The sequence below is a fragment of the Protopterus annectens genome, chromosome 5.part1 (assembly GCF_019279795.1).
Source record: "Protopterus annectens isolate FY-2018-M chromosome 5.part1, PAN1.0, whole genome shotgun sequence".
Classification (NCBI taxonomy): domain Eukaryota; kingdom Metazoa; phylum Chordata; order Ceratodontiformes; family Protopteridae; genus Protopterus; species Protopterus annectens.
Window position 1 is genome coordinate 522,569,448 of NC_056736.1, and position 27,898 is coordinate 522,597,345.

At 39.4% G+C, this 27,898-nt stretch overlaps 1 protein-coding gene across 1 annotated transcript in view; it reads right to left on the reverse strand.

The window, feature by feature from the left end:
- CFAP44 (cilia and flagella associated protein 44) overlaps positions 1 to 27,898 on the reverse strand; it is a 1,689,287-nt gene that overhangs the window by 655,289 nt on the left and 1,006,100 nt on the right. Inside the window, exon 23 of the mRNA XM_044073142.1 lies at positions 103 to 376. Within this exon, the coding sequence (XP_043929077.1) occupies positions 103 to 376 (274 nt within the window). The remainder of the gene's footprint in view (positions 1 to 102; positions 377 to 27,898) is intronic.

The following is a 27,898-nucleotide window of genomic DNA, read 5'->3' on the forward strand; positions in this document are numbered from 1 at the left end:
TGCAACACACATTAAGCTATACAGAGGAAGAACACTACTATATTACTCTGGATAGAAACAATGGAGGACAAACATTTTCATATCATTAAATCACAAACTTACCCTTGGAGATGGTATTTTAGCTCGCTTTCCTTTCATGGCCTGTTCGATGTCTTCTTGGGAAAGCAAGCTATAAACAAAAATATTACTGTCTGCTCCACAGCTCACAACAAACTGTCCATCATAGCTACTGCAGACACTTCTGATGCATCCATATTGATTGTCATGCATGGGGAGACTCCAGTACCCATGCATGGATGCCAGAGTGAGATCATTAGCCTGAAGTGGGTAAACACGCAGAGTACCATTCTCCATTCCACAGATCATAAGCTGCTTGCTAGGATTGGAAATAAAGAAAAAACAATATATGTGTTTAATAGGTAGAGAAAATGGTCTGTTATATTAGTAATGTACAGAACTGAGACCTGAAAAAGAATTCACATTAGACATCCCTCCTAGAATCATAACTCCTTGAATCTTCTTCATAATAATCTTTTTTTCTTCAAAGTGTGTTTACATGTCATAAAAAATACATACTACCATAAATCAGTTAACTTGTAGAAGAGCACACAGTATCAAAGATCATGATTTGGGGGAAAAATTAATTACTTCATTCAACCTCTATGGTTAGATAGATGTAATATTTCTAAATCTTTAAAAATAAAACCAAACAGCACTCCAAAGGATAAATGCCTCATTGAATGAAAAGAAGCTTAAATAAAATAATCCAACAGTGTAAAATTGATAGAGATTCCTCTGATTTTAAGAAGGGACATGTTTTTACATGACCACGTAATGACCACTGTACCAGGAATGCTGAAGTGGTTGATTCAAATCGTAGCATGCCAGAAGTTAACAATAGCACAAGTAATTCCAGAGGTACTGTTAGTGGGGAACGAACCTCTGCCTGTGCAGTAAAGGAAATTTATCCCCACCCATCTACATCTAATGTGAATGTTATTGATGTTAGTAGGCCTACTCAATCACTCTCCCTTGGGAATGATGTTAGAAGGAAAATGACCCCCTCAACAATATCTGTTCCCCACAAAGATACCATGGCCCAAAGTAAGGTTTCTTCTCCAGCTTTCCTTTTACCCATCAGTGTGAACAAAGGGAAAGGCAGGACAAGCTCAGTGAGTTGTGGATGGCAGAAATGGAAACATTCAATAGAGAGGAACTCGGGCCAAACTTTGAAGAAAACATGGAACTGAATGGGTCCAATTGATTTGGAATATTTCTGATTGTGCCCTAACTACTGATGAGGCATCGGCTTTGGAGAAGGGCCTTACGTTTATTCCTAATAAGAAAACTGATATAACAGACACTTTACTTGACATTAAACTATTTAGCAGGAATGTATTGCTGAAACTTGAATTTGGCAATACTTTATTAGGTGATGGTTTGTTTTTTAGACCAAGCATTTATATGCATAGTTCACATCCTTTAATTTATGCCTTTAACAAATGTGTGGAAAATGACTCATTTGATTTGTATGATTCTAGAGCATTTCTCCCCGGGCCTCCCCTGAAAATTGGCTCTGTTCCAAGTCGGACTTTCCCAGTTAACAAATGTTAAATAAATAAATAAATGATTCTAGGAGTACTCATGCTTCTCGTAATAATAGGAAGCCTAATTTAAGTTGGAAACAAAGGAAAGCTCTGTCACAATTGCAAACTGATGACACCATAATTATTAGACCAGCTGATAAAGGTGGTCCTGTTGTTATTATGAATAGATGTGATTATAATGCTTCTATGCGTAGTATGTTGAGTGATAGCTATTTTTATTTAAAGATAGATTTGAGTATGTGTATAATTTAGAATGTAGGATTTATGATATGTTGGAGGATTTGTTTAAAAGTTAATTAATATAATCTGACATACTACATTATTTGAGAGTTGAATACCCACTTATTCCAATTATTCAAGGACTACATAAAATTCATAAGAATGGCTTGAAATCTCCTCTGTAGCCCATTGTGGCTGGCAGAGGTTGGTGTACTGAACCATTGTCCTTGTTTCTAGAGAAGCATTTATGCCCTACTCTTGATAGTAACAGGTTTGTTTTAAGAGACTCTAAGCAGTTTCTTTTAGATTTATATAGTTTTACTAGTTAATTAGCAAAGGAAATGGAATTTCACCTTTGATGTACAATCATTATTCACTGTTATTCTTAACATGGTTGGCACTGACTTTGTACTGAGATATCTTAGTACACACAGTGAATACAGTGAGACTCTCATCAATCTCGTGTTTATTTTTGGAGACTTGTCCTTGAAAATAATATTTTTATTTTTGATGGTGACATATTTCTACAAAAGAATGGCGTAGCTATGGGCACTTCATGTGCCAGTAGCTATATCAACATGTTTACACCCATGTGGGAGGAGGTCCACTTAATTACTAATGAGTTGTACTCTATGTTTACCCCTTTCTATCATCGCTTTGTGGATGATTTGTTTATTTGGACAGGGAGTAATGACCAGTTAGTAACCTATGAACAAATTAATGAAGCCACAAACTATCTGAAATTTACCATGTCCTTTTCTCTCATTTCAATAGCCTATCGTGATGTATTTGTACAAAGGCTGGATAATGGGATGGTCAGGACTGGTGTCCATAGGAAACCATGCTACAGAAATACTGCATGCACCCTCAATTTGTCTTTAAGAATGTGGTAAAAGGACAAGGTATAAGGGTATCTAGATTGAATGCCTGTAATGATGGCTTTCACCCTGAGTTAGTTAATTTGAAAGCTAGGCTTTTAGCCAGGGGATAACACGCTGGGGAAGTTGACACTATTTTGATTAAGATACCTGATCAGAGTAGAAGTAGGGCCCATCCATATTTTTTCACTGGAGGGGCGACTCCAGATGATAGTAAGGCCAATGAGGTTGTTAATAAGGTAAGGTTACCCTTGTACTACACCACTGACATTAATTCCATCATGGACATAGGAAGGACTGGGACATCCTCACTACAGATTCAGTTATTAGAGGGATTATAGGAGACACTCCTACATTTTTGTTTAACTGCCTTACACAGCATGTGGTTTACTTCACTAATTGTGTAGTGTGTGCCTCCTATTATGTGGGTAAAATAGGATGTTCAAAGACAGGATTAGGGAACATCTATACAATATATTTATTTACTATTTATTTATTTTACATTTGTTAACTGGGTAATTCCGACTGGACCAGGTCCATTTTCAGCGGAGGCCCGGGGAGAAAAGCTCCAGCATCAAGTTATACGAATACAGTGCATCCAGCATAATACACAAAACAGGTTACATCATGTATGCTGAGCATAGTAATATAACAAGACATTAATAAAAACACTCCAGGTAAAAGAAGACATAGAACATGGGTAAGAAGAGAATATATCAAGTAAGATTCTACAGTTAAAAGTACCCTTTCAGATGACCAAGCCTACAGGGGATCAGAGATCCAGCATGTGATCAGAGAGGAATTTGGGGAGTTAATAGTAGTATGGGTAGGGTCATGTGATACAAGAGCATAACCAGGTACTAAGAAGGTGTGACTTGAGGGAGTTTTTGAATATGAATGTGGGGGGGGGCAGTGGACACGGATAGGGGAAGAGAGTTCCAATTTCTGGCAACGGTGTGGGAGTAGAGCACTTTCCCTGCATTATTGTTAGCCTTGGTGATGGAGAGGAGAGATTTTTCACTGGATCTTAGGTACCGGTTTGCAGTATAGACAGTAAGTAGGTTGGATAATGAGTTTTTTTTTTTCAGGATATTTGAGAATATTGTAGGCTGTGCCCAGCTGGTGATAGTTAAGTAGCTGTGGTAGCTCAAGCCATTTTAGTTCTTTTAGTGCAGCACGGTGATGGGTTCTATAGGTTGAATTAGTAGCAAACTTGCCTATTTTGTTGTAGCATCATTCTAGTTTGTCTAGGTCACATTGTCTGATTTGGGTAAAAATTGGTGCTGCATACAATAGAGTTGAGAAGAGGTGGCTTTGTGCAAGAGTGACTCTTGCTTTTGTGAGAGAAAGGACTTATGCCTGTATAGGGAGCCTAGTTTTTTGGTATGTGAGATGTGAACATCAAAGTGGAAATTATTGTCTATTTCAATGCCCAGAAGTTTGGTGTGGTTAGAAGGGGAGATGACGGTGCCGTCCTGTTATGGTAAAGGAGAGGGTTTTTTTTTATCTATTAGGGGTAAATAGTAGCAGTTTTGTCTTTTTGGGATTTAGAATTAGTTAGATACCTGATATCCATTTTTCTACTGAGTTAAAGGTATCTTGAGTGAGTGTATGTAGGGTGGTGGGAGATGAGGCGGAGCAGATCAGGGTTGAATCATCCGCATATTGTATGAGTGTGGCATGTTGTGTAGTGCTATTGAGGTTATTTGTGAAAATAGAGAACAATAGCGAACCCAGTATAGAGCCCTGTGGGACTCCTACGGTGGTTGGAAGTTGTGTAGACAGAGTTCCTTTCCACTGGACTGATTGTTGCCTGTCAGATAGGTAGTTTCTGAACCAGGTTATAGTAGAGGAGGTGAAGGATAATGATGTTAGTGAGTCTAGTAGAATGGAGTCAGAGACCATATCAAATGCTTTTGAGAGGTCTAGGAAAATGGCTGATACATATTTGTTATCTTTCCTGTGAAGGTTTATATAATTAGTGAAGGATAAAAGGGCTGTGGTAGTGTTGTGATGTGGTCAGAAACAGTGTTGTGTGGTAGATAGTAGATTGCGCATGTTAAGAAATGTCATCACTTGCAAGTGGATGCATTTCTCAAGAATTTTGGATAAGGGGCAAAGGATGGCAATAGGTCGGTAGTTGGAGAATTCGTAAGAATTACCTCCTTAATGGAGAGGAATGATTTGAGATACTTTCCAGAGTTTGGGTATGTAGGATTCTAGTATGGAGCGGTTGATAAGAATGGAGACAGGATATGATAGGGAGTCACTAGCCGTTTTTAGGTATGCAGCAGGTATGTTATCAGCTGCCAGTGTGGTTGGCTTTAGTTTTAGGAGGAGTTTTTTGATAGTTGAGGTGGGCACTGGTGATAGGCTGAAAGAGGGGGTGGTGTGGGATAGGTTAGGTTGTGATTGAGGTAGACTGTCTTTGGTTATTTGACTGGACAGGGCTAAGATGGATTTAGTAAAATGGTTATTAAATTGAGAAGCTATGTCTAGGGTATTGTTAGATTATAATATAAGGATAGGTTCTAGCAACAATGCCCTTTCTTAGCATGTTATGCAAGAAGGGGTTAGTCACACCTTTTGTTTTATAGTCATTAACCATACCCTTCCTAGTATAAGAGAAAGTTATATCAGGAACTGCACTGAGAGTAAAGAAGGGAGATGGATCATTCGACTTAGGACAGATGGGTAGGCTTAAATGAAGAAGCCTCTTTTAAACCTGTATGGAAATCTAGGCATTTAAAAGTGTAATGACTTTTTAATTGAAGGTTTTATGATCATATATATACATATATCTATGCATATATATATATATATATATATATATATATATATATATATATATAGCCCATATCATCGAATTATCATTTCATTGAATTGCAAACCATCGAAAACCCATTTCATCGAAAACTCATTTAATCGAATCTCAAATCATTGAAAACTATGAAGCAACTACAAATAACATCCCAGACACTTTGTACCAACTCCAAGTTTGCACTACAGTGGGGGAAAAAGGTAATTTCCTAACCCCACTGTAGTGCGACCTTGGAGTTGGTATATTTAATTATGAGGGGTGGGAGCCCCCACTTGGGGTGCAGGGGCTTGCCCCCCTGCATAAATGTAGTAAAAACATTGTGGAATGTTATTTGTAGTTGCTTCATAGTTTTCAATGATTTGAGATTCGATGAAATGAGTTTTCGATGAAATGGGTTTTCGACGATTTGGTCTCGATGGTTTGCAATTCAATGAAATGATAATTCGATGATATGAAGTGGAACCATATATATATATATATATATATATATATTTTTTTTTTTTTTTTTGGTCATAGAATGTTGTTTTTTGTTATTTGCATATTTGCTTTCATGGTGAAAGTTAGTTATAAACTCATGCTTTATATTGTACTCAGTATGTGCTTAAGGTACAATCCAATGCTTTTTATCATGTGATTTTTTTATCATGTAACTTTCATCATGCAAACATACAGGTTATGGGGTGTGCAATATTTTGGTCTGATGAAGCTAACTGTGAAAGCTCTTATCTGTTCTTGTGCACTGGGTTCATTTTAATAAACATGCTTGAAGTTTACTTTTATGGTTTTTCTCAATCATTAGTTTTATTTACTGCTCCAATTCCTGAGATAATTCCAAAAACCCAACTGCCTCTTCTTTGGTCTATTCCTGCTATAGCCATAAAAGTAATTACTACAAAGAGGAAAATTAAAGTTACCCCCAAAATCTGGTGTCGAATTTATTAGTATGACAAACATTATTTGCATTAGTGAATTGCATACTACAAAAATGAGAACTTCTAATCTTGCATATCAATATAAATCTTGGCTTAAATTTAAAGACTTGCTTGAAAAATATTAATGGTTGATTTGTAAAACTTTGATGTATTGATCAGCTGTGGACCTATGTAAATAGTTATTTGTTTATTTTATAACTGATTTATTTATTGTTTTTAAAACCAAATTGAAAAAATTAAAAAAAAAAGAAGATTATAATTTGAATTTGTATAAGATCCACCTGCCACTAGATTGACATTCGTAAGAAAGAATTCTGCTCATCTATTCCGTTCATGGGAAACAAAATACAAAACAGAAATAGCAAACTATAACATGGAAATCTGTAAACAAGCAATTATAAATATTGATGCACAAGAAAAAACACCAAAATTATAGCCAGGCTTTAAATAAAGAAATTTATATGTATTTTCAGTATTTATTACTTCTGCATATTTTTGAGTAAGTAAATGTTTAACTAGACAAATAAGAAAATAAATGCATAACAGAAATAGTAAACTACAACATGACAATCTATAAAAACACATCCATAAATACTGATACAGAAGAAAAAATGTCAGACTTGTGGCCAGGCTTTAAAAGAATAACTTTATATGCATTTTTAGTATTCATTATCTTTGCATATCTTTATGTATGTAAATGTCTAACCAAAAAACAAATTCATTTTATTCAGATAGTAGTAGGAAAACAAATATCATCAAAACAGAACTGGGCAGTCTGTAGCAAATGCATGTGCCTTTTTGAGTAGAGTTGCTCCACTTCTGCCAATCAAAGAGTACAGCAGACTTCAAATGTGATTAAAAGAAAATGGACATGATCAAAGTGAGTTCATATTTATCAAACAAAGTTGCCTCAAAGAATAATCAGTGAACTTCTGTAGCTTACCCTGAGCAAGCTTAAACTGTTTTTTTAGCTATTTGCTGCATTATTTTAAAATCTGCACTTAAAGTTACTTTTTAGTCGAATTTGATCGAACGTTTGTTTGTTTGTTTAATTTAACTGTTGAGACTGCCCACTAAAGTGTGCTAGCCTGTGTAACTGATTTATCACTGTTTCTGCATTTTCTGTGTGTTTCTATCAAAAAAACAAAAAATAATCCTTGTTTTCCCGCCTCTCCTCGACTAGTTTAGACCAGTTTACAGGCATTGCTGTATTCTGGGCTGTGGTGTAGTTCCTGTGTTGTCCATTACCTTACTTGGATAGAAGGAAGTTTCTTTGCTCACTAGTGGGAGTGGGGAGCCTTGAGCAGCCTACCTGTCCCTGTAGGAAGTGACCTCAGCACAAGAGCTGTAGTAATTGGTTGTTTTGGACCATTTCTAGCTCTTTTGTAGTTCCCTGTTTAAAATCCGCATTTGCACTACTTTGCGCGGTTGTGCGCATAGCCGGGTAAACAAGGTTAAACTTCTTCTGGCTCGGCCAAGTCTGCTCTTCAAATTTTCCCTTAAGGAAGCTCTACTCTTAGTATAATCAGACTACTTGCTATACTATAAGCCTAGCACTTGTTCACAAAACTTCTCTACTAAGTAAGCACTCTCGTACTAAGTAAGCACTACATCCACCTACCACCCCTGTGAATATCCACTTCCCTTAAAGGCACAGCACTCCTTTATACTGTTCTAGCATGTCGAGTGGTAGAGTACTGGCGTCCTCTCCAGTTCAGCTGGTTAATCTGGGTATCTTGAGACAATGCCACAATTGTCTCATGTACAAAGACAACCCTCTCCTCCTCCCAACAAACACAAATACATGTGAGAGATGCAACTATATAGCCAAACTGGAGGCTGAACTCTCTCAACTCAGGGCTGGCATGACCAAACAGGAGGAGATGGTAACCACACACACAGCAAACCCAGTCCTACATAGACCTACCACAACTGCAAACCAAACACATAAAAACACAAAGACATACTCGGAGGCTCTAATAAAAAACTTACCAAAACAACAGAGGCTCCCAAAGCAGACATCCAAAAATCCACCACCTCAAAACAAAACACATGCAACACATGCTTCAATAAATCAGTGTGTCAACCAATCACAGCCCTTAAGGCCAAATACCATGCCTGATACACTAGTAATAGGTGACTCTACAGTCAGACACACTGATGTCCCGCTTACCAGGCTGAACAAGGAGAGGGTGACTGTGAGCTGCCTATCGGGAGCTAGGATCCGCCACATAATACACGCACTCAGGTCACTCCAAAGCAAGTACAAATATGACTCCGTCATTGTCCATGCTGGCGTGAATGACCTGAGACGCACTCCCTGGACTACATGAAAAGAGACATAGAGGAGCTCTCTGATTATGTAGCCCAGGCTGGTATGACCCTGACCCTGAGCAGCATCTTGCCCTCACCAAGAATGATGCCACAATACAAAGACAAGATGATCAGCTTTAATAATTGGCTCAAGTACTGGTGTCATTCTAAGGGGATCCAATGTCTGTCTGCCTGGGATGACATGTTGGACAAGCCACACTGCTTCGCAAGGGACAGCTTGCACCTGTCACCACTGGGCTTCCGGATATTGGCCAAGGCTCTTGCCACCCCCATAGTGCCTTTTTTAGGCAAGGTTCAAAAGACAAACCCACCTCCTTAGAAAATAAAAATGAAAAAAAATTAAGGGTAATGCTGCTCAACGCCAGAAGTCTAAATCTCAAGATGCAGGCACTCGATGCACTCCTCAGTATGGAGAACATCGACGTCTGTGCAGTAACTGAAAGCTGGTTCAAGGCTCCTGAGAACACCCCAGCACTACCAGGCTATACCTCGTATCATGCTTTTCGGCCCCAAAACCCGGGCCGAACCACAAAGGGAGGGGGAGTGTCCATATTCATCAAGGACACCCACACCTCCAGGTTAGAAGCAACACATGAAGCATCAGAGACCATACAGGTGCAACTAACCATAGGCAAAACTGCTATACAACTGGCAGCATGTTACAGACCACCCTCCCAATCTCAGGAACCCCACTCAGCCTTCCTGAAGACATTGGAGGATATGAATGTATCACAAAATACCATCATACTGGGAAACTTCAACTACCCAAACATAGATTGGGTACATTATTCTAGCCCTAACACCCTAGCCCAAAGGTTCGTGGAATTCATAAATTCAAATGCAATGGAACAACTAGTCACCTCTCCCACTAGGGGAGATAATATACTAGACCTGATCATCACAAACATGGGGACAAAATGCTCCACACCGGAGGTATACCACTCACTAGTGAGATCTGACCACAAACTAATCACCCTAGATATACATATCCCACCTCCACCCCCAGCACAAAAGACCACAGTGAAAAACTTCTCAAAAGCAGACTTCACTCTTCTTAAGACTGAGATGGTATCCTTTAAGCCCACTGGGCCAGTGGATACCACATCCCACAATGCCGAATCCTTCACAAATGCTTTCTATGGACATCTCCAAGAATGCATGGATCATGCAATCCCAAATAAATCCAAGTCCCTCTCCACCAAAGGCAAGTGTCCTGTCTGGTGGACCTCAGCCATTAACAAATTGTATAACAAAAGAATGAAGCTACTGCACGACAGAGCAAAATCCCATAAAGGGAAAACATCTCTGATCAACATTAGCAGAAAACTACATTCTCTCATAAAAACATCCAAGGCCAACTTTGAGAGAAAAATCGCTAAGGACACTAAAGATAACCACAAAGCCTTCTTCAGCTATGTTAGAAACCTGGGCGGAAACCCTCAGATATGCTCAGAGTTAGTTCACAACAACAAAAAATACACTGAACCCACAGATATTGCCAACATTCTGGCTGACAGGTTCAGTGCAAATTTCTCCCCTCCCTCACCCCCAAAAGAAGAAATACTTATCCCAGCTGAATGTAATCCCCATTTGGTATGTACCTCACCCGGCATTTGCAACAGCTGGAGAGACCACAAAAGTACCTCACCAAGATGATCAAGGGTCTCCAACATATGTCTTATTCTGCCAGACTAAAGAAACTCCAGCTCTATTCAGTAGCATACCGCCTGCTCAGAGGTGATCTCTGCCTGACGTACAAGGCCATGTCCAATCAGGATCTGATGGACATGCTCCACCTCAAAAAATCCAAATCCATCAGGACTACGAGAGCTAAAGACTTAAACCTCAGCACAAGTATGAATAGGACATGCTGGCGGGATAGATTCATAACCCAGAGGCTTCCCATGCTTTGGAACAAGATCCCAGTTCATGTTAGGCAGAGCCCCTCACTGACTCTCTTCAAGAGAAATCTTGATGAGTGGATGGGAGATCGTAAGTTTACCCCAGGGGTCACATCTGTGTCACTGCTAGACAGGGGCACACTAAACTAATTCTATTATATAAGGGGGCCTTCATTGTGTCACTACTAGACAGAGGCACAGTATTCTAAATCTATTCTGTGCATTTTTGTACCATTTCATGGGGCGGCGAAAGCCACATCACTATGGCTAGGCTTACAAATGCCCCAGGGCAGATAGCCTAGTACTAAACTATGAAACTATAAACTAGCTAAATGAAGCTAGATAAGCAGACTTCTACTACACAGGCTGATGCCCTAGAAATTTGCAAATAATTAAAAGGATAAGGCCAGGAGAAGAATCTTTTGTAAAACAAAATGGGCGGTGCAACAGTTTTATTCACCTATTCTTTCCTTCATTCATTTTCCAAACTAAGTGCCTTATAAGGGCTGTAGAAGTTATTTGCTGAACAGTATAAGACAGACTTCCCTAGCACCAGCAACAATCTTCATTTCATCCTATGGGGTTCCAGATTGTCTCAGACATGCTGAGAGATAGAATAACTCTAATATATCCTGGATCTGTCTCATAATCTCCTCCTAGTGGGCAGTACCTAGTACACCACCCGTGGAAGACATCCATGAGTCATCCTTACAAAGTGCCCGAACCAACTCAACTGACTGATCTCAATATGAAAGAGCTGAGGCTGCATTCTAAGATCTTTCCTGAATGCCAAGCTCCTCACTCTAGCAGAAAGTGGCCCAATCTCCTTGTAAAGCAACCCAATTTCTATTGCTTGTATCTGTATTTTCATCCCTTCAGTTGTTACCCAAACATCATGATCATTGGTAAAGATGGGAGTATAATAGGTGATGATGGGATATAAACTGTGACGCAGTTCTTGCTTCTCTACTGCAGCCCAGTGTAACACTTGCAACACTGCTGCCTTGCACTCTTCCACTGTTCAATATCCAAATCTCCTATTTCACTCACTGAAATGTCTATGCCACGTCACCTAGAGAATGCAATCCACCATTTTATGAGAGAGAACCAGGACTTCTGATTTGTTAGTGTCAATTTTCATCCAAACCACTTCACATACAGCAGCAAATGATTGTAATGGACTCTGGAGATCAGAAGACAATTAACATGCAATGGTTACCATTAAGGTATGAGAGCAAATAATCTGCAAATAAAGATGCAACTTTTGCATACCCCAAATGGATACTCTTTAAACCTTGGCTGCAGTGTAATGTCTTGTCCATGAAAGTTACAAATCAGTAACTGTACACAGTTTGCAGAAGTCCTATGTTCACCTTGAAAATTGTTCAATGTAGTGATAAGAATATGGACACAATCTCATTCTTCAAGTATTCGTTCCAGCTGACATGGGGCAGCAGCAGCAGCCTTGGGGCTAAATACTGTTGTAGAACTACCCAAAAGACATTTCAGGGTACAGTCATATGCCTTCTGCAAGACAACAAAACAAGTATAGACAGTATTGGACAACTCCCATGATTCCTTCAATATATGTCCAAGGACAAATATACAGCCTATTGTTTAATGTCAAGGATGAAACCTGCACTGTTCCTCCTGAATCAAATCCTCCATTTCAAGATGAAGGCATCTTTCCAACACCATTGTCAGGCATAAATATCCAAAAGAAAATAAAATGTATCATGGACTATGTACTTAAGTTCAGTCCAGCAAAAAAAATACAGTTGTGCAAGTCCTGCATACCTGTAACAGTAGGCATTCGTAGAACATACTGCCTTACTGACATTTGAGTAGTAGTGCCCTGCTACCCTCCTCTGGCAGACTACTAAAGCTCAGAGTGCTTCCCAATGCCTGTCTGTGTGTGTGATGGATCAATTACCTGGTAGTGCAGGGACTGTCTTGCAGACGCAAAGGCAGAACCCTTTCAGTTTTCAATGGTCCAGCCAGAAGAGGAGATGGACAAGCCTTGTGAATACCTAGTGTTCCAAACCATAACAAACACACACACACACACACACACACACACACACACACACACACACACACACACACACACACACACACACCAATAATGACTGCAAAGCAGCATTCAAAAGCAATCCAAACACTGAACTATGTACATCCAAAAAGGGGGATGGTGGGTGGGTATTGCCAATAACAATGTGCATGTTCTATGAACATTTACTTCTACAAGTACGTAGGACTTATTCAACTATACTATGTTTAACTAACATGCTACATTACTGGCATTTAAGTAGATTCCCAAAGCTTAGCTAAACTGGGATGAGGAATGATAAAAAATCAGGAGCCCCTGGAGAATGCTCCTAGCAAAGTCTGCTCTGGATCTAAAAAGCCATCCAGCTTGTAGTGCTTTTTAAAGATATGGACAGAGGACCAAGGTGCTGCTTCTAGGATACTTCCAGAGTTCACTCTTTCTGATACATCACTGAAGAGTAAAAGGCCCAGGTGGAATTCACTTTTGCCTTGCCTGGATTCACCTGTGTAACAAAAGAACAATACCAGAAGACAACTAACATGCAATGTTTTGCTTACAGACAGGTTGACCCTTCTTGCCCATGGGTAGGAAATAACACACCTTTCAGCCTTCCTGAAGGATTTTGCTCTGTCAAAGTAGTACTTTAGCTGAGATGGGATGTATGATGCCTGAAGAGTCAGAGAATGCCAAGTAGTCCACTCCCAAGCGATCGATGCCAACCAGTGCAAAGGGTATAAACTCACATCCCCTTGTTTGTTAGGTTAGTACATCACTGTGGTGTTGTGCATAACCACCAGAAGAAGACCAAGAGTCCATGAGTGGTGAAGGACTTTCAAGGCAGGAATCACCACCATTTCCTTGATACTGATGTGCTTCCATGCATCTTTGGGCCTCCAAGTGGCCCACACTTGCACTCCCAACATTCCAATAAAAAAAAAACAGTCTCAGCAGCAGAATACACTAACAGAATAAGCAGAGGAAGGAAATAAAACCCCAAAGGGTTTCATATCTGAACTTGACAGCTGAACAGATCTTGAGTAAGGAGCAGTCTTCAAAGACATCCTTCTCTTGCTATGGCAGCAGAAAACTGGAAGGGTCCTGCCTGTGGATCTATAAGGCAGTCTCCGCACTGCCAGGTGACTGGTCCATCACACCCACAGACAGGCAGTGAGAGGGACTCTGAGCTTTAGTTGACTGGCAGAGGAGGGTAGCAGGGCACTTCTACCTGAATGCCAGTAAGGCAATGTTTTAACTAAACATCTAATCTTCAGGATTCTTAGTCAGCATTTCCTATCAGTATGAATATTTCAACATTGTGCAGTGCCATTCTGGAGAAATTTATTAATTGTAGTTTGTTATGAGTAAGATCTTTTTCTCATCACCACACAATGTGTCAGCAAAACATGAGCTTTCCAACTTTTTATTAATTGTAGTTTATGAGTAAGATCTTTTTCTCATCACCACACAATGTGTCAGCAAAACATGAGCTTTCCAACTTTTTTCTATCAAATATTTACTTCAAAAGGTAAAGGCTAAACTGAAATTTGTAACTCCGTTTATTTCTTTCATATGCAAACTTAATTTGATCTATACAAATTTTCCACTTTAACTGAAATGTCTACAGCTACTAGTTCATCTTACTGTGGCAATGTGCCTGTAGACCGTCAAACAGTACTGCCGCTTCAATCCTCCTGTCTATACCAGGACCATAATCTAGAGGAGTGCAAACTTCAAAGGGAATTCAGCCTAATAATTTGCTGTCAAAGAAAAACATTGTGAAATGAAGAGCTAGACTGAAAGGAATAAGGTTAACTTTTGTCTTTATCATAAAAGGAAAAAAATGACATTATGATGCTTTCTTCCTTGAATCAAAAAGGAATGTGTAGAAAAACACTCCCATATCTCTCAACTGTCCAAATTTTTGCAGAATGTTCAGATTTTTGCCTTTTATTTTTGGTGTGTTCCTGTTAATAAAATCTGTGTTCTTTCCGGCAAATCATTGAGGATTGAAGTGACTACATAATGATATACATTTGAGTTTCAAACTTTATATCCTTTAGAAAATGCATGCAGACAGAAAACCTATTTTCTATCAGCTCTATAAGGTTATAAGAACAATGCTGAAAATTTGTTCCTGATTTTGGTCCTTTGTTTCCCCATTATTTTTGGCTTTGTCCAGATTTCTTGCACTCAGAGCTTGAGAGGCATGACCATTTCAACAGAACCTCAGATCTCGTCCTCCCTCAAGGGGCCAAGAAATCCACTTTACTGATGAATTAGTTTGCCACAATTCCTTCATTCAGCTTCCCTGAGAAGGAACTACTAGCTACAATTACTATTCTTTTGACTCAGGTCTCTCCAAAGGTGTGAGCTATGTTTACTTCTGTAGCATGGGTGCCGGAACCATACAGCCAAGGGGAGGGGGAGCCCCCACACTTTTACAGCTGCAATACCTGTTGGAAAAAATAATGAAGTGGAGTTTTCATGTTAATGTGGATCCGCGCGCTGAAGTTAAACTAACTAAACTAGCTGTTCTTGTTCTCTTATTGCTCTGCATATAGGAGTTAAGCTGCCGCTGTTCAGTTGGTGCTGTCAGAGCCAGAGTCATGCCGGTAAGAAGAGCTTTGTTCTTTTATTTGCAGGAGTTATGGTTCTCCTGTGTGTGTGTGTGTGTGTGTGTGTGTGTGTGTGTGTGTGTGTGTGTGTGTGTGTGTGTGTGTGTGCGTGTGTGTGTGTGTGCTTGCGTGCGTGTGTGTGTGGGTAAGTGTGTAAAATGCCCTAGTTGGCATACCTGGTGGTTAGTGTTACTCAGGCTCAAACAAGAGCCTGAATTCTCTACCCATACCACTATTTGTGATTCAGGGAGTTGAGTCCATAGCTTTCAACTGTCCAGATTTTCACAGAATATTTGGCTCATACTTTTGATCTGTTCCTCTTAAAATTTGTGGTTTTCTGACAAATCAGGGAGAACTGAATTCACTAAATAATGATAGCCCTTTAAGTTTCAGTCTTCCTATCTTTCAGGAAACACATAGTAAGGCAACACACTTTATTTTAGCAACTTTCTAAGATTATACAAGCAATATTTAAAAATGTGTCCTTGGTTTTGGAACTTTCTCCCCCCCAAAAATAAATTTTGGCTTTTTCCAGATTTCTTGTGATTGCGAAGTAGAGAGATTTAGTTGAGTATGAAGTGGATTTTACAAGGAGCTGAGAGTTTCAGGGGAAGAGAAGTTTAGTGCTACTTATGCGAAGTTGTTTACTTTGTTAGTAGCACAACAGGTAGTATATTTGCTTTTGATGTAGAAAGCTGTGGGTTCTACTCTCACAGTATGCAAATGGATCGCTGATACTGTACTGCGTTGTACTTTAAAGTGAGTGGATGTTGCAGTCCTATGAATGTCCTCCTTTGGAGGAGGTACCTAGTAACTATGTTTCTGTTATCAGTTTGCCTTCCATTCCCCATTGCAAAATTACTAGCTTATCATTTTTTTTAATGAGGCATAGGCAATTTATTCTTCAAGGGTGACAGGCACTTTATTTGTAGAAGCAACAATGAAATATAAAGTTGTTTGCTAGCAGCAACCTCTTCATTAGTTACAGATCCCGTTAATGTGGAATTATTTAGATGATTACTTTTGCAGAGATTTTGCATATTTATTGATATTGGTGGATTGCAATAAAAGAAGTTTGAGTGGCCTTTTATTGCTGAAAATTTCTGAAATGGGTAGTTTTGTAATTATTGTTTCATAGCTTACTAGAAGACTATTCCAAACTATAAATTTAAAACACATTCTAACAAGTGGTGATGTATTATACAAGGAATATAATTTAATACAATCTGGTTAATACAATCAGGAAGGTGAATCAAAGCATGCATACATGTATGCTTGCTCACAGGATGCAGGAGATCAAAATAGGGGAAGAGACCAGTCACCAATGGAGTCCCCAGGGTTTGGTGCTGAGACTTCTTCTGTTTGGCATATACATATAAAAAGTAGAAGGAACTACCAAAGGGCTTTGGCCGACTAAGTTTGAGATGACTGCAAGCTAGGAGCAGTTATTGAATCCTCAAATGACTTAGCCATCATGCAGGAAGGTTTGCCCCAAACAATAACTGGTACCAGAATCATGAATTGAAACTAAACTCCAAGAAATACATTATTGTATCCTTTGAGAAGTAATCTATTCCAGGGAACTGCCAAACTGACAATATCCACTGAGAACTTGACCCAGTTGTTTGGCAATTGGGAACTTGTGTGTACAGTTACCTAACGTTTGACCAACATGTACCCAGAGTCATAAGAAAGTCTTTCTATATTACACAGCTTATAAACAAACTGATTTTGACTAGGTCTACAGATGTTATTGTCCCCTTTACAAAGCCCTCATTAGGTCAATAATTTTGTATAATGCCCACTGTGGCATATATCTGTCCAGACCCATGCAACAATTGGAATACGCACAGACATACCTTACTAAAAGGATACAAGTCCTAAACAATAAGTCTTGCATGGACCACCTCAAAGATTTATCACTATACTCAGTATCCTACAGAGTTGCATAGAGGTGACGTGTCTGGCATACAAGGCATCCTCCAACCTAATACAGATGGACCTACTGAACATCAGCAAATCAAATGACATCAGAAATACTCAGTCTAGGTATCTAAAATGAATGTTGTGGAGAGATGGATATATATCACAGAGGCTACCACTGTGCCAGAACAGACTATCCATTCAAGTAAAACAAAGCTCATCCCTGTCCATATTCAAATGTAACTTAGATCTAAGATTGGGTAATAGAAAATGTACTCCAGGATTGCCCCTCATGCCACTAATGGATAGAGGCAGTTCCTAAATGCTGCATCCCTGACATGGGTCCCCTCAAGTTATCTATAGTATGCTCACATTTAATCTCACTAGGGATAATATACAATTATCAGCCATGGGATAGGTAAGACCAATCAGGAAATGTTAATTCATGCACCAAAACAGTAATTGGCTAAGCTTAAAATATCCTCCAAGTGAACCTATGTTGTGGTAGTAAATACTTTAAAAACATTGCCCTTTTTAGATCACTAAGTGCCCCTCTCATCCGCCACCCCCCCCCCCCACCAGTCTTTAACAGTTTCCGGTGCCTCTGTTCTGTAGACAGCAGTTCTGACTTTTCTCATGATGCTCTTATAAAAGCATCTTTCCCAAGAAGCCCAACAATCAATGTGAGCTGGGGCTAGTTTGCTCCAAAACCCAGAATTCCAGGTGTCACCTCCACTTCTGCAAATTACACTCTCCATTCACTTCCTTGCAATACTGTCAGATGTCTCTCTTGATCCACACTTTCTTAAAGTTGTCAGAAGATTTTCTTGCTTAAATTAGATCTAGTGCTGTAAATGTATTCTGTGAGAATCACTCATCACATGCATTCCCTAGGTTTACCAACATGGTGTCAGATACTCCACTGACCAACATGCTGTCATATATTCAGATGCTTCTAATAGCAGTGTCACAGTATTTTTTTTTCCAGATACCACTGACAATCAAGGATTGGTACAAGCCCCATCTACTGCACTGCCTGATTTGCTTGACTGTGGAGCAGGAACTCTGTGGCCTTTTCATTCCACGTACAGGGGAATGTCAGCCGTAGTGTAGTTATGCTGCTCAAAGAACAGGATTTGTTCTCTTAAGCCCTGTTTCTCACTGTGCTTGCAAAATATCATGTTCTACAGTTTCGAGTGTAGTGACACTTGGTGAGGGTTTATTACCCATTTACATGAGTGAAGTAACCCTGACCTCAACCATCAGGATGCTAAAACACAGAGTGCTCCTTGAACAGGCACCTTCCACCCATGCCCATGAGACAGGCAAAGTAGGTACCTGCCTCATCTTTCTCCCTCCCTTTGCCAGGTCCTCCAGATCCCAGCTATTAATCAAACCCAGGATGTCTAGGTAATAGTCATGGTTGCATGTGTCAATGTTCCACAGTTATCTAATAACAAAGTCATTGTTGACGTAATGACCAAAAATGTCAGTGAAATGTTTTCAAACAGAAAAGCTCCTTTACCAATGCTGTCACCATTTTTTAACACACGCAAACATTTTCTCTTTACCAACTGTCATGCAAATATATATATATATATATATATATATATATACATCTATATATATATATATATATATATATATATATATATATATATATATATATATGCAGAATCATACATCTGAGGTGTACACAGTCAGTAATGTGGCTATAATTGCTGGGTACAAATCAGACTTGGGATGAAAGTGACTGACCCCTACTGTTGTTTGATCACGATTAAACAGCCACTGATTTGGCTTGGCAAGGGTAATGTGTGTGTGTGTGTGTGTGTGTGTGTGTGTGTGTATATGTGTACATCTGTGAAAAAAAATTTACATTACTGTGAACATTATTTCTCACAATCATGCATTTATGGTGATAACAGTCAGTAAAGTAGATATCAATGGTGGGTTCAGAAACATTTTGTGCATAAAAGTGATTGACCCCCATCTAATTGAAATATTCAACAGAAGTCCAGTGATGAGAGGTACATCAAAAGGCACTTTAAAGTACAGCACAAGGAATCTACAACTCAGTGGTTTCTGGAGGCCTAGTGCTCCCTAGACCACCAGCATAATTTGTTTCCTGCAGGAAAGCACACATCCATAAGTTCTCCAAATAATTCTCTGGATAGTTATTAGTACTGTCAGTATCTATCAATAGTCCTTAATGTTGTAGTTCAAGGAAAATGTTGCCCCTGCTGGAAAATTTCCTATGGATGCCCATGCTGTCCACACACAGAAAGCAAAATGCATTCACCAACCCAGCTGGCCATGCATTTTTCTAGCTACTCAAACCCTGCAAAGAAAATTACTTTAGGGAAAATAATTATACAAATATCCTACTTTATAAAGACTGCACTGAGAAATGCATGACTGAGAGACAACAAAATAGCCTGTTTCTAAATAACAGGTTCTACTACCTTGGCTCAAAGGTAGAACACACATCCACAGAAAATTTACAACCTTAAATGCAAATATTTTAAAGCATATCAATCATCCTTCATTACCTTACTTAAGATACTGAAGGAATGTGCAAAGATGTGCCTTTAACTTCTCAAATGTTAAGGTATTTTAAGAAAGACAATTTTATATAAACTTATTTTAATACCCTGCACCATGCAACTCAGTATTTTCAGCTAGTCAGGTCTCATGATAGTGATGTGGATCAGGCACAGATTTTTATTAAGAAAATCTACTATCTTGCATAGTGCCAGATTGACTTGATTCTAATTTTTCAGGGCTAACTGAATCCAGCATGTGAGTTCTTCCCTTCACCTGGACTCAATGCTATTCAGAAGTAGAAGAAAGACTTCACTAAATTATGTATCTTCATCTGTCTAGTAAGGCACACTACTATGTTGAAAAACATTGAAACAGTCCTTGGAAAATAGAATACAATATATAATATAATCACATTTTCCAGGGGAAAAACACAACCTGTCACATGAAAGAAGAAATTAGACAACTCATTTCCAAGACTGATGTATGTAGCAGGTCTGTTGAATGCCAGATCTGTGAGTTTATTAGGATGCAGACAAGATCCTTTCACATCGAGCAGACTGATGCAGGTGATACTCATGTCTGCGATGACATGTCTTGGACCTCATGCTCCTGACAATTTATTCTACCTCATAGAAGGTTTTTCTCTTGGGTTAAACCTATCACCCTTAGCTCTTGCTTTAGACTTGTCTGATCATAGCTGAAAGTCAGCAAATATCTGAGTAGGTTTGGCTGTCTTGTATCTCAAATTTCATGTCAGCTCCTTTTTCACAAACTTGCTAGGTTGCTTATTTACTGAAGTGAGAACTTTTTACAAACACAGAGAGTTTTACCCATCTTATTCAGCTGTAGCACCTCTTTGTTTTCTCTGTTCTTTCCAGAGTAAAACATTAGTAACCCTTTAATGGATAATTGCCTTCATTCTTAATTTTACTCTATAAAGCAAATGTCTTTAACATCATCTTGGTATTCTTCTTAAAATGTATAGCAGGTTGGGAGTGGAAATGAGACTTTCTTTTTTTCTATTTATTAAACAATAAACATCTTTATGAAATTATCACTTATGACATAGGCAATCGTACATTTATATAAATGAAAACAAACCATACGGACATAATTTTAGTTGCAAACATTATACATCACTTATAATCTATCCAGTCACTGTCAAACATTACATAGCTTATTCAAACCCTGCCTTCAAACCTCATTACTCATCTGCATGTATTGTTTCCACAGTTTCCATTTTTTTATGTAATTTGCTCCTACCCTTTTCTAAAGATAAATTATTGGCCTCTTCCCATTCTATTACCTTTCCCTGTCGAATTATTTGCTCTCATTACCTTCATTCTTTTGCTAGTTTTCTCCAATAAATTCCAGCCCATTCTTGCCTATTGTCTGTATCCTAATTGCAGTCATCCTTATCAGCAGAATCTCCTTTCTCCATTCCACTACTGGCTTACTTCTTAGAATACGTTCTGCTACTTTATGAATATAATATTCTGTATAGTTATTGTTATTCTCCTTAAGGATCTGCATCCAGAATCCAGGTCTCTCCTTGGTTCTTGAGCTTCCCCCTATTTCATCATCATCCCTTTCCACTTTGAATTACAGGTTTCTGCTTGTGCTATGAATAGGAGTATTAACTGTGTAGCTCTGAAATACCCTTTTAAATCAGGTAATCCTATTGGAAGAATCAGCTTATCCCACTTAACTCACAGAAAAAATGCTTCAGCTCTTTATTAATTGTTATCCACAACTTTTCCTCTGGTTGATAAAAATATGCCTGACCTGTGTATAAAACTAAAGGGACTAAAAACATTTTATCTTCTTGTATCTTGCTAACCATATCCATAAAACAGAGCTTCCAATTTCTCAGTTTTTGCATTATCTTTTCTTCAGTCTCTTCCCACATATCATTAACTGCCACACCAGAATCATTTTAATGCATACTCCCAAGTAGCTCATGTTATCATGCCCCCATAAATATGGATATTGCTGAACCAATTTGTGAGTGGGTACATAATTTACATCTATTGCCTTTGTTTTAGTTTCATTAATTTTGTATCCCAAAAAAGATTTGAAACTGTCTCAAAATATTCCACAGCACTGAAATGTCCTTTTATGGTTTTATCAGGTATAAAATAATATCATCTGCAAACAGAGCCAGCTTTTCTTGACGACCATACCAATTATATCCTTGAATTTCTGCATCCCTAATTTTCTTTGCCAAAGGTTCTAAATATAATACAATATCGCAAAGGGAAAAGAGGACACACCTGATTGGTTCCTCTGTATAAAAAGAAATTATCAGACAGGAACCCACCCACTTTAATTTTTGCCTTTATTGCTCAAATATCCTCCTAATCAGTCTCATAATTTTATCAGGGAATGCAAAAACTTCTACTTCCCTGCTCATAAAGCCCCAGCTTACTCTGTCAGATGCTTTCTCCTCATCAAGACCTACCAACAGGAGTGGTATTTTCTTACATTCTGCTTCCCTCTGGATCATCAATGTTCTGTTAATGTTGCCAAATGTTTGCCTTCCCTCCACAAGAGCACACTGATCCATATCTTTCAATTTTGGAATCACCTTTGCCATTCTTTTAGCCATTATAGACAAACACTTTGTAATCATGGTTTAGGATTGAAATGGGCCTGTATGAAGCTGGACCTCATGGGTCTTTACCCTGTTACAGCTCACCACCTCTTTCTTCTAGGATGTTGGTGCTTCTCCTTTTCTTAAAATACTATTAAAATCTTCCAGATCTTTATCACTTTTTTCCTCCTAGCTTCAAAACTTCTACAAGAATACCATCTATTCCTTGGAATTTTCCTGTGGATTGATTATACATCTTCATTTTTACCTCATCTCCTCCTATACTGTTAGTAACTGAGCCTCATCTGCCTCTAATCTTGGCGTATTTAACTCTTCCATAACATTTCCATTTGTTCCTTTTCTTGATTTCCATATTTCTTTGCTTTATACAGACTTTTATAAAATTTTCAAAATACTTCTAGTGCCTCTACAGGATCTCTTGTTATCTTCCTTGTTATAGGTTCCCTAAGCTTGGCAACAACCTTTTCTACTTTCTGTTGCATGAGTTGCTGTGCTAAAAGTTGTTGTTTTCTGGAGTTATTATAAAAAAACAGTTGCTTAACAGCAACTTTTCTAAACTCATGGATATTATTGAGGTAATCTCTTAATTCTGTTTAGCATTCTGCAATTGCTCCTTGTCTTATTCTGTGAGATGCCCCCTACTCGGCAATACTTAAACCTTTGTCAGTCCCTCTTAATAATTCTTGTTGACCTTGAGTGACTGGTTGAAAGAGCAGGGGCTAGCAGGATTGGGTAGTAATTCGAGCTTCTAGATTCTTCCATCTTTTCTGGTATTTAAACCCTGTATCTGCAGGGGGCTGTGCTTGTTTGTACCAGGCTGAGGAGTGGTGATTCAAGTACTGTAATTTTATCCAGCCCTACTCACACCTATAGGTACTCTTTTCTGATAGTACCCACTCTACCATCCTTTACCTCTCTTCCACAGATTCTGACTACTATGGACAGACATTTTCCTGTAGTTTCTCCTGCTAGTCTTGCTGATATGGGCATCCTGAGACAGTCAGGCAAATGTTGCATGTACACGGACCACCCTCTTCTTCTACCACTTAGGAACACAATATGTGAGAGATGCAATTACATTAAGAAACTAGAATCCTTGCTGTCTCAATCACAATCCAGTACATCTGGCATTGAGAAGGTTGTCTGCACAAACAGCACAAGCACCACACCTCTAACACCACCCACACCTGTACAGTACAGTCCTACATATGTGGACAAAAACATACTTAAACAAAAGAGACCTCCGAGGCAAAAGCACACATGCACATCACAACCCACCACACCAAGCAGCACACGTAGTATGCATGCCTGTGTCTCACAGCCTCTAAGTCCCAGCCACAAACCCAACATACTAGTCATAGGAGACTCTGTCATGAGACACACAGATGTGCCTCTCACCAGGCTAGACAAGGGGAAAGTCATGGTAAGCTGCTCGTTAGGTGCTAGAATCCACCACATCACTCACGCACTCAGCTCTCCCAACAACAGGTAATGTGTGACTCTGTAAAACTGTGAAAATAAAGAATATATTCACTTAAAAAAATGAAAGATTTAAATACCCCTACCAATTAATAGTATAACTATCACATGCCAACAAGCTATCAATTTTTAAAGGCACCATTCCAAAAATAATTACATTTCTTAATAAAATCACTCACAATATTTTGTTATTAAATAAAATATATATGTATATTTATATTAACAACATAAATATGTAGTTATTAAATAAAATATATATGTATTCTGATGAGGTCTCACTTGTTATGAGATGAAAGCGCTAAATACTATTTGCATCTATTAAATATTTTATTTGCAGCTGGTGGTGTGCATATCTGGAGCCAAATTTTTATTTTTCAATGTTATGACTCTGTCATAGTCCATGTTGGTTTGAATGACGTACCTCTCTGGACTATATGAAGACAGACATGATTGAGCTTGCTGAATTTGTGTCTCAGGCAGGTATGTCCCTAGCTTTAAGCAGCATCCTGCCATCACACAGAATGATGCCTCAGTACAAACAGAAAATGACTGATTTTAACAACTGGCTTAGTTTCTGGTGTCCAAGGGGTTCCAGTACCTGACAGCCTGGGAGGACATGACTGACAGACCACGATGCTTTGTTAGAGATGGCCTTCATCTGTCTCTCTTGGGATTTACGCTTCTGGCAAAGGCTCATGCCTCCCTCATAGTGCTTTTTTTAGGCAAAGTCATAAGGACAAAATTACCAACATGAAAATTTTTTCTAAATGAAATTTAAAGGTCATGCTGCTAAATGCAAGGAGTCTTAACATGAAACTGCACTCATTGCAAACAATCCTCACCCTGGAAGATGCTGACATTTGTGCAGTCACTGAAACCTGGTTCAAAGCTGTGCAGACCGCCTCAGCCTTACCAGGTTACTTGTCCTACCATACTTTCAGACCCCAAACAGAGGGCTACAAAAGGAGGTGGAGTTTCAATATTTATCAAAAACATGCACTCCTCCAGGCTGGTCAAACACTATGATGAACAGCAGACACTCCAGGTGCAGTTAACTATTGACAAAATACCTATTCAAAACATAGCTAGCTACAGACCCCTAACCATGACTCAGGAGGCCCACTCCACCTATCTGGACTTACTTGAATCCATCAAGCTTCAACCCTCTACTCTGATCCTGGATGACTTTAATTACCCAACCATAGAGTGGAAGACCTATTATATCTTAAACAGGAACACCCAGAGATTCCTTGACTTCATCAATGCCAATGCATTGGATCAGCAGGTCACCCTCCCGACAAGAGGTAAAAATATCCTGGACCTGGTACTAATGAACATGAGTAGCCACTGTAGCACCCCTACAGTGTTATCCTACTTGGTAAGATCCAACCATAAAGCAATCACTTCCAAAGTCACCATCTCCCCTGACCCCCCCCCCCCCACCTTGCCAGGGCCGAACAAAAAAACTTAATCAACTTTTCCAAAGCTGACTAAAACCTCCTGAGAGCAAGTATAAGCAGCTTCACAGTCACCATCACTTCAGTTGAATCAAGCACTAATGTCCAAGCCTACACCAAAAAAACTATATGAGCACCTATATAGCTTCGTGGAGTCAGCAATACCTGAAAGGACCAAATCATCTTCCTCAAAGAAGAGTAAATCTGTCTGGTGGACAGCAGCAATAAACAGACTCTATAATAGAAGGAAAGAAAAATAGCTGTCCAGTACCAAGGAGGAGTAGGTGCCAAGTTGGAAGCAATCTCTCCTTTGTCTGAACAAGCAAATAAAGTCATTGACAAAATATTCTACTGCTAACCTCGAGTCGAGATTGGCCACATCCACTAAGGAAAAGGCCTTCTTTGCATATGGCTGCAATCTCAAAGGTAACTCTCAAATCTGCTCTGAATTGGTGGTCAAGAATATCACATACACAAACACCATAGATATAGCCAACCTGCTGGCAGACAATTTCAGTGACCCCCCCCCCTGCACCACCGTCAGTAAACCAGGACATCCCCAGCACCTGCCTCCCTCCCCTCATTACCAGGGAGCAGGTTATTAATACCCTCTCAAAGGTAAAAAATACAGCCCCCATAGGACCCAAGAACATCCCTGGCTGTGTTTTACATGAACTCAGGCAAGAGCTCTCAGCACACTAGGCACCCTATTCAACCAAAGCCTGTGGATTGGCTTCATCCCAGTAGAATGGAGAATAGGCACTGTCATCCCTCTGCACAAAAGTGGAGCATCCATCGACGCAGGCAATTATAGGTCCATCACCCTAACTAGCCAGATCTGCAGGCCCATGGAAAGCATCATCATAGACCTTGTAAACAAGGACATTGGCAACCTCCAAATGCTTGATCCCACACAGTTTGGTTTTGTCAAAGGGAGATCATGCCTGTTAAACATGGTCACCTTCTTTAAAACAGTCACCAAAGCCATGGATTAAGGCAAGACAGTGCACACCACCTACCTTGACCTAGCCAAAGCTTTTGACACTATTCCCCACTCAGGCATAATAGATAAACTTTCCCAGCTAGGCATCAACCCATATGTTACCAGGCGGGTAGCTAAATGGCTCACTGATAGAACCCACTCAGTCAAAATAGGGGAAGCCACCTCTAGTAGTAGACCTGCAATAAGTGTCGTACCTCAAGGATTGGTCTTGGGGCCTCTACTGTTTGGAATATACTTCTCTGAGGTGCAAGCCAAAACCAGTGGTCTGTATCACCAAGTTTGCAGATGAATGCAAATGGGCACTGTCATAAATTCCCCTAGTGATGTGAACAACCTCCTAGGGAGTCTTAACCAAACTAATAACTGGTGCCAGAAGCATGGCCTCAAACTGAATGCCAAGAAATGCATCATTATCCCCTTTGGAGAAAATGGTGTCCCCACTAATTATCACATTAATAACAATGTACTAAGCATGCAATCAGTAGTGAGGGACTTGGACACCCAGGTTAATAGCAACCTGACTTTTGACCACAATGTTGCCTCTGTTGTACGGAAGTCTTTCTACATGGCCCACTTCATAAGTAAGGGTATTTCTTCCAGGAACAAGGAGGTCATAACATCTCTGTACTCCTGCCTTGTTAGACCCATTATTGAGTACAATGCCCCCTTCAGCATGTACCTTGCCAAGCACATGCAGCAATTGGAGAGACCACAGAGGTTCCTGACCAGGAAAATCCAGGGTCTCAAACACCTATCCTATACAGATAGGCTAAAACCCCTGTCCCTCTACTCAGTCTCTTACAGACTGCTCAGAGGTGATCTGTGTCTGGCATACAAGGTGATCTCAGAGTCAGCCTTGATGGAGTTGCTGCATATCCGTAAGTCAAACTCCACTTGCACAGCCCACATGCAAGGTCTCAACCCGATCTGTGACATTAATAGAACTTGTTGGCGGGATAGATTTGTGTCTCAATGACTCCCCCATCTGTGGAGTAGACTTTCTCCCCATGTCAAGCAGAGAACCTCACTAGCCCTCTTTAAGAGAAATATGGACGACCGGATGGGAAACAGAAAATATACCCCTGGGACCCCACCTGTGTCCCTGCTGGACAGGGAAAATAGGTGCTGACTTTGTGGGAATATGGATGAAATTCTTGGCTAGGTTTATAAGGGCCTCAGGGCCAATAGCCTAGTATCATTCTATGAACTTCTTAAACATATCTCTCTCTCTTTCTTTTATGTCCACTCTATTTTTAAACTCCACTTTACTTATATCTCACTCCCTAACTATATTTTCAAAAGAAATTTCTGTCTTCTCTAATAACCTCCCCCCGAATAATTTCCATTATCAATTCCTTTAATTCCTCTCTTTTCAACAGATAGGTGGGAAAGTGCCAGTGTCTCATTTTTATTTCACTACCTTGCATTTTTATTTTAGTTATTATTGGTGCATGATCTGAAATATTTATTGGATGCACATCAAAACTTTCAATTAAATGCACATGCTCCTGTGAAATA